This window comes from Amphimedon queenslandica, unplaced genomic scaffold, assembly GCF_000090795.2.
Source record: "Amphimedon queenslandica unplaced genomic scaffold, v1.1 AMPQUscaffold_10956_Cont15924, whole genome shotgun sequence".
Classification (NCBI taxonomy): Eukaryota; Metazoa; Porifera; class Demospongiae; order Haplosclerida; family Niphatidae; genus Amphimedon; species Amphimedon queenslandica.
This window is the reverse complement of record NW_003548797.1, coordinates 1-8022: the sequence shown is the minus strand read 5'-3', so window position 1 is coordinate 8022 and position 8022 is coordinate 1. Positions and strand designations below refer to the sequence as shown.

Here is an 8022-nt window from a genome sequence, read left to right as displayed (position 1 = left end):
GTGCTTTGATTGGTTTGTAGTGGTGTGTGGGCGAATCAAATGAAATTTCAAAAGTCGCGGCAGGTGGCCAGCGCAAGACGATCAGATCTCATTTATCACTATTATTATTGTTACATGTCTAGTGTATGTAGCTGAGGCTGTTATTTGCCTCTATCAAAGCTTGTGGTTAACAGGAAAGCCCATACATATTATACTGTGCAGTACTATATATTCCACACAGTGCTACATTTTCCTACCATGCGGTTATTGGAAGTTGTAGCACTGGCGGCGCCTTTGATCCGCCCACGCACCATACTACAAAATACACTATAAACATGTATACAACAAGTAAAGTCCATTCTTTCTGATGTCTATGCAGTGATAATCATTACAAAAGAGGAATAAAGCTATCATCATATGCACAGGGCATTACATTGTTGTATGAAACTTTGCAGCTACTTTTATGAAACTGCTCTACTTGGGACACATTACAAATACTTTGTAATGTGGCTCTGGACAAAGCTGCAGGCAAATGTACATGTAAAGTATATGCACATGTACAGTACACATGAGAGTAAATATAATCAACCACATCATAACAGTTTATATACTATTCACAATGGTATGCCTACGTCATGTGCACTAAAGTCACATGATCCAATTAAAATTACAACAAATCACAGTCACAGTAATAGTCAGCTAAAAGAGACCAAGTGCCTATTATTCTTTAAAGTGAGTTCATGGCTTTATCTAAAGGCCCCCTATTAAGAGCTAAGAAGATACAGAAACCAGCTCCTCTACTACAAGGAAGCAACTGTATAGCAGCTATTGACTTTGGTACCTCATCACTGTCAGTAGCATACACCACTCCAACTGATGGGGCCATTAAACTAGTACCACTACACAGTACTTACGAGAGGGTTCCTAATGCTATACTGCTCATAATAAAGGAGGAGGGAAATAAGGTCATTGGGATTGGACATGAGGCTCAAAGCATGTACAGTGATATAAAGAAAGGAGCTGAAAAATTTATTTATTTTGAACGGATCAAAAAGCTACTAGAGAGAGATAAAGTGAGTTACATCTAATATATATGCTACATGTACATGTATAACCACAATTAAATCTAGAGGGAATTTAGGAGACTTTTTGCCTATAATAATTAGTCTAGATCTCCTAAAATCTCACATTTTCCATTCTTTAGCCTATAGTCTCTCTCACATTTAGCCTAAGTCTCCTTAAGTCTTCTATTTTTAGTTAGATTGGTCTCTCAATATTTATTTCTAAATCAAACAATGTACAGTATATATAACTAGTATTATTATAATATTTATGTTTTAGTCATTAGATCGTACTACCCAAGTCTCTTCATTCACTGGTGGATCTTATTATCTCATTGAAGTTATAGCTTTTATACTAACACACCTCAAGGAGAAGCTACTCGTTGATCATTTGAAGAGAAACTACAAGTCAAGTGATTTTGATTGGGTCATTACTGTTCCTGCTATATGGAAAGCAAGAACAAGAAGAATGATGAGAGAAGCTGCTTATATGGTAACCTAATACATGCTTTGTATTTCATTATGTTACTATGATAGGCTGGTCTCACTTCTGATGCTCCTGGTATAACAAGGTTCAGTCCAGTTGGTTCTCCTTTACCACGTCCAGAGGAGGTTAATCCTGAGAAGCTATCATTAGCTCTAGAACCAGAAGTAGCTGCTATAGCTGCACAGCATCAGTCAGAAGTATCAGGGTCACCTCCACAGAGATATATGGTAGTTGATATAGGAGGAGGTACAGTTGATATTACTGTACATGATAAGAGTAGTGGGAGAATTAGTGTAGTACTACCACCGATGGGTAACATCTGGGGAGGTACTACTGTCAATGAAGCATTGTCAATGTTACTGGAAGAAGCAGTAGATGATGGAGGCTTCCAATCTTTTATAGAATCCGACCCCATCAGTGCCAGAGCTACGCTAAATAAACTTTTCTACGAAGAGTTTGAAGAGCGAAAAAAGAGATTTGGAAATACAATTGAGGGCTTTAGCGAAATAACATTAATACTACCCCGACCTTTCATCAGGTATTATGGCAGTGATAAGCTTTATGAAGCAAGCAAGCTGAACATGTGCTATGATCCAATAGATGATTCTTTAAGCATAGGATACGACTTACTAGAACAGAAGATATTCAAATCCACAGTTGATAAGATCATAGAGTGTGTGAGGGCAGCATTTGATGGCCTAACAGATCATATTGATACAGTTTATCTGGTAGGAGGGTTTGGAGGGTGTAGGTTTGTTAGTCAAAGGATAGAAGAAGCTATTGCTCAGCATCGTTGTATGCTTTATGATAATATAGTGTGTCCTATACAACCAGATCTTGCTGTTGTATCAGGAGCAGTAATGTGGAGGAAAGATCCTAACATAATCCAATCACATGTTGCTGATGCTACCTATGGGATAGGATGTGTTCCTGTATTTGACCCATCAATACATGATGAGCATTACAAGTATCTAGATGAAGAAGATCGTAAGCAACGTTGTGACAATGTCTTCAAGGTATTTGTGCTCAAAGGAGAAGTAATAAAGGATGAAGTTTACAAAGCTACATTAATACCTCATTCCCAAACAAAAACACAAACTTGTATTCCCATATACTGTACAGGAGATGATGGAGTTCAGTATACAAGGGATAAAGAAGGTAAGCTAACAGTACGTAAGATTGGTGAGCTAGTACTTGATCTTCCTAATCCTGATAATGTACCCAATAATGAGAGAGAATATGACGTATTCATGGATTTCAGTGGTACAGAGATACAAGCAAGAGCCCAGTATAATATCACTGGAGAAGAAGTGAAAACAGTTTGTGACTTTTTAACAAACCAAGACTAACAATACATGTAATTTCTTGCTGATAATTATTATGGTATGTTATTTTGAACACTATTGGGCCTACACTACTTGTCCTCAATACAGAGATGTCCTCATTTGTTAATGACAGTTAGGGCATTACAAAGTGTCCTGGCTCCCATCATAAAAAGGATGTAGCGACTTTTGGTAGCCATGCTCAATTACAATTATAGCAGTGGCCACAAATTTATGCTATTTTGCAAATTCTGAGAATGTTCATCTATTAAGCCACAGCAGGCCAAGGTCCGTTCAACACAATAAAATACACAAAAAATTTTACTGGCTATTTATAAAAATTTTGGGCCACGGAAATTACTAACTGTATGTATACATGTACGTGTACATGTACTCCATTATGTGTCTCAGAGGTGCACGCTCCTCTTACCATCATCCCTATCACTCCTTCTGCTCTCATGAGCAAGCTCTCTCAGATGGGAGGGTTTACTAAACTACATGTACATGTACATACTGTATACTATATGTTCTATATACAATGTACTATATTTATCCGTCTATTTTTAACTCAGACACACATATATGTATACTGTATATGCATTTTTATTAATAGTTTATTATGTGTTTACAGTGTACATGTACATGTACAAGTGCTCATTGGTAAATACATGTACCTTCACTGGGTGGTATGTAGTTCCTCCCACACTGGCCGTACTGGTTACTGCCAAATGAATAGATGGTCCCCAGCTGGGTGAGTATGATGGTGTGTGATCTACCAAGAGCAATCTGACTGGCAGGGACTCCTAGCATACTGGTGACAACACCTAGTGGAGGGGTGGGAGGATAAAATGAACTACTGTAAATCCATTGATAATTACTACCCATAAATTTTAACTATTTTAAATATTTTAACCTTTGGCCTAATAATTCGTTAAAGTTAATGGACATACATGTGTAGATATGATTTTCAATGTGCATTTGGTTACCTTAGTTGTAAAAATCATTAAAATTAATGGACATTAATATATCCACCATTGCAAAAATGTTAAACATAAAGGCTGTTAAATTATTTGGTTTTACGTACATTAAAATAATAATAATAATGTCGTTACAATCCTAAGAACATGTATACACTTTAGATGCATGCGTAAATGTACATGTACATGCAGTATAAAATAGCACATTGAAACCTAAAATTAATAAATATCTTATTAACATCCACATTCCACATACACACAATGCATGTACATGTATGTATACATGTACACGTACATGTACATATACATGTACATACATATATGTAACAAGTACATGTGTGATGTGACTATTACCGGTAGTTTTGTCCACAAGGTCGTCTTCCACAGCTCCAAACATGAAGAGTTTCCCGTCCTTACCAATGAATGCTGTTGTGTGTGGGCCACAGGCACAGCTAGTTATCTCCTGGTCCTTTAGTTTACTGAACTTCTTCAATTTAACTGGTTTAGGCTGCTGGCGACCAACTGGAGCTAGAGAGGGAGAGAAAAAGAGAGAGAAATAATTCTAATCAAGTTTGGATTTTTCATGAACTTTAAAGTTGCTCAAAAAGTTGGTCCATACTACAGTACATGCATTAATACATGTAAGAATTCTCCAACTTTAATACATTTTTCAATAGCTTAATTCATAGTACTTCAGGGTTCTGCCTAGAATAAAATTGGTGGCCATTGGTGTTCCTTTTAAATTTATGTACACCATACTAGTAGACTACAATATCATGCTTTATGTATGGTTATTAGTATTAATTGGATGGTTGGACTAAGTGATGAACTGGTTGGTTCATTTGTTGAGGTGGTTGTCCCGACCACCCCCGACCACCATAGGCACTCAGAACTATGGTACATGTACATTACATAACTACATGTACCCATACCATTCTCCCCTGCCTCTCCCTTCCTGTTCACTCCTCCAAAGTAGACCACTCCTTTATCAGTGACCAAGACACAGAAGCTCCCAGTATTATCCACAGCTATACTCTCTATCTTCATCTTAGCATCAGGTAATTCAACTTCAGTCCATTGTCCCTTGGGAGTGTCTTTACCAGTCACACCTACTACAACACCAGAGCCTTGATAATACAACTAGAAATAATAAGTATAATAATAATAATACAGGTTAATTTTGAATAAAAATAATTACACATGTAAACATACATGTACATGTACATGTAATTAAAAAATTGTATGGCTATATGACGTCTACATGTACATGTACATTCATATGTATAAATAATAATCACTGTTAGATCTAGAGGGAGTTTAAGAGACTTTTGACTCATACATTTTGATCTACATGTACATTAGGTCCTCTGAAATCTCCCATTTAACAGTTTTTGGTATCTCATATACATACGTACATGCATGTACATGTACTTAGTCTGGGTCTCTTATTTTTGTTAAACTAGTCCTGTCATTTCTAGATCCAACACTGATGATAATAGTAAAAATGATTAAATTTTAGTCACTGTAGTAATTTAAAAGGTACTACATAAAAATATTTAAATGTTCACTTCCTTAGCTCCAATTCTCTCCCTCCCTCGTTCTCTTACTTTCCCAGTTGTTGTTGATATCATTATTGTGTTCCTAGCAGCTGACAGTTTGTTCACTTCTTGTAGATTGTTTTGATCTATAAATTAACAAAAAACAATGAAAATATTACAAAAAATATTCAACCTTCAACCTTCAAAATCTCCTCCCTCCCCCCCTCTCCCTCCCTCCGTCCCTCCTCCTTCCCTCCCCCCTCCCTCCGTCCCTCCCCCTTCTCCCTCCGTCCCTCCCCCCTCCCTCCCTCCCTCCGTCCCTCCCCCTCTCTCCCTCTCTCTCCCCCCTCTCTCTCCCTCTCTCCCTCCCTCCCTTACATAGTGTATGTAAGCTCCCCTGATTGTCATATTTTGCTCTGCCCAGTACAATGATGCTCTTCTGTGACAGCTGTAATGGCCTCTCCTCAACTATTGGTATCGGTGAACATATAGTGGTCAATTTACGAAGAGAGAAACCACCCTAGTTATTAAAAGAGGAGGAGTCAGTTATAAATATAACTAATGGCATAATTATTTATGTCCTGCAGTATTAATGGTAGAACTACATGTACATACATGTACATTATTATTATCATTAACATTATCATTATTATTTATACTATAATAATAATAATAATTATTATTATTATTATCATTATTATAATTATATTATTATTATTATATTATTATTATTATATTATTATTATTACTTCTTTCTTAGCTGCTATCTGTTTGAGGTCAGTTCCATCAGTAAATAAACAATGAGGACCAACAGCATCAACTAATGGTTAGGGAGAGAGAGAAAGAGAAACTTTAAAAATTAAAAAAAAAAGAAGTACATATACATTATGTCTCATGGTGTGTTTATGAATAATTTAAAAAGTTGAAGTACAATGTGCATGTTGAATTTCAGTATTGACAAATATACATTTATGAGAGTATAAATATACATATAAATATAAATATACATTTATTTATACATTTATACAAAATGTACAGCCCTTGAATAAAGGCACCCTGTGGTATATGTACATGTACATGTATATCACTTACCATCTAGTTCCATTGTTTCTTGTACCTGGAGTGTGTCAGGGTCTATCATTATCACAAGACTCTTACCGATTGGAGCAAAGTACAATTTACCCTGTGGAAGAGAGAGGGGGGGGAGAGGGAGAAGGAAAAAAAGATTACAGTATGCACATCTATTGTACATGTACATGTACATATCTTTGTGTTAACACTTTTCTTTCTTCCAGCATTCATTGCACTTATTGTTAGTTGTAAATGCTTTTTTCTAGTTTTTATTTCCCATTATCATTATTACGTTTGGAAAAACACACGTACAAGATAAATATTACATGTAAATGTATAAATCTTGTAATAATGATTATTGTTATTACTTAAAACAATAAAAATAAACATTAATCTTGTACATGTACATGTAGCCCCATGTTTCTTCATGTACATGTACATCCCCTTTAACTCCTTACAGATGCAAAGAGCAATCTTCCAGCTTCATCATTATGAAACTCACTCACGGACTCAGAAAGATGACCCTAAAAATAAAAAAATATTAAAGTTGTTTGTTTAATTGTTTTATACTGGGGATCAGATCCTGTTTCTAATCTAACTCGGTATACTTACACATTCTCTACATTTATTATTATTATTTCTGTGAATTACATGTATACTGTAAAGTTCTTTAATAATAATAATAATAGTTTAATACATAATATTTTATTAATAATACATTTAAGTCAATAATACACATGTAAGGGCATAGATAAATGAACAAATTGTACCTACCTTTATAGTATTACCGTAGCCAGATCCAATCTTCATCAACCCAAAGCTACCATGAACATATAAATACTTGGAGTCGCTAGCAATAGAACCAACAAGAGATGAAGAGGAAGGCTTATGATCCAGTCCTGGTAGAGGCCATTTATCAACAAGACTCTTAGTTTGTATCCCTTGATCAAACCAGTCGGTATCGTAAGGTGAACCTATAAGAACCGCTTTTACTGATACTTGTAATGACCTTAATATGTCTGGTACCTGAGGAGGGGAGGGGGGAGAGAGAAAGAGAGAGAGAGAGAGAGAGAGAGAGATTAACATTGATCACTAATTATAATCATAGTTTCGTTGGTACAATGTCCGTTCATGTACAGAGAATTTAGGCTCAGTTTATACAAATCCACTTCACTGAATCGGGATTGTTTCGCTATTCATTTCAGATCAAAAATTCATTTCAATCAAAAAGGATTAACATCACAGGATCCTTATACTCACAATTGATCCACAATACATGTACATGTAGTTCATTGGTCTTTCATTAAGATCTTCTTACTTTTAAATAGTGTCCATTATAATCATTAGGTCCTATCAGTAGAGCAGCAATGGCTGACAGGATCTTGCTAGTCTGTCCAAGAGCAACCACTAAACTTACGAGACAAGAAGAAGCAACAGCAGAGAGTTTGGAGGCAGCAGCTGGTGACTCATCAACAACTATCTTCATCAGTAACTCAAATAATTTAGCTATAGGAGAGAGGGAGAGAGAGAGGGGGAGAGAGGGAGAAAGAGAGGGGGAGGGAGGGGGGAGGGAGGGAGGGAGGGGGA

At 36.2% G+C, this 8022-nt stretch overlaps 2 protein-coding genes across 2 annotated transcripts; one reads left to right on the top strand and one right to left on the bottom strand.

The window, feature by feature from the left end:
• Positions 1-669: 669 nt before the first annotated feature.
• LOC105315322 (heat shock 70 kDa protein 12A-like) lies at positions 670-2944 on the top strand. The gene is made up of 3 exons (XM_020005759.1): positions 670-1052; positions 1321-1533; positions 1578-2944. The coding sequence occupies exons 1-3, from the start codon at positions 720-722 to the stop codon at positions 2874-2876; spliced, it is 1845 nt and encodes a 614-aa protein (XP_019861318.1). The 5' UTR covers positions 670-719; the 3' UTR covers positions 2877-2944.
• Positions 2945-3503: 559 nt separating this feature from the next.
• Positions 3504-7941, bottom strand: LOC109589729 (E3 ubiquitin-protein ligase MYCBP2-like). Its single transcript, XM_020005760.1, has 10 exons — positions 7754-7941; positions 7210-7461; positions 6894-6959; positions 6457-6547; positions 6114-6184; positions 5743-5884; positions 5434-5510; positions 4759-4966; positions 4181-4354; positions 3504-3673 (listed from the first exon to the last, which is right to left on the bottom strand). Exons 1-10 carry the CDS (start codon positions 7919-7921, stop codon positions 3504-3506), a joined length of 1419 nt encoding a protein of 472 aa, XP_019861319.1. The 5' UTR covers positions 7922-7941.
• Positions 7942-8022: the final 81 nt, after the last annotated feature.

Excerpts from the sequence above, each read along its gene's own strand:
- LOC105315322 (XM_020005759.1), top strand. The coding sequence starts at position 720 with ATGGCTTTATCTAAAGGCCCCCTATTAAGAGCTAAGAAGATACAGAAA. Across the intron at positions 1,053-1,320 it reads AGCTACTAGAGAGAGATAAA|TCATTAGATCGTACTACCCA; the intron begins GTGAGTTACATC and ends TTTATGTTTTAG. Across the intron at positions 1,534-1,577 it reads TGAGAGAAGCTGCTTATATG|GCTGGTCTCACTTCTGATGC; the intron begins GTAACCTAATAC and ends TTACTATGATAG.
- LOC109589729 (XM_020005760.1), bottom strand. The coding sequence starts at position 7,921 with ATGAAGATAGTTGTTGATGAGTCACCAGCTGCTGCCTCCAAACTCTCT. Across the intron at positions 5,511-5,742 it reads GGGGAGCTTACATACACTAT|ATCAAAACAATCTACAAGAA; the intron begins GTAAGGGAGGGA and ends GTTAATTTATAG. Across the intron at positions 4,355-4,758 it reads GGGAGAGGCAGGGGAGAATG|CTCCAGTTGGTCGCCAGCAG; the intron begins GTATGGGTACAT and ends CTCCCTCTCTAG.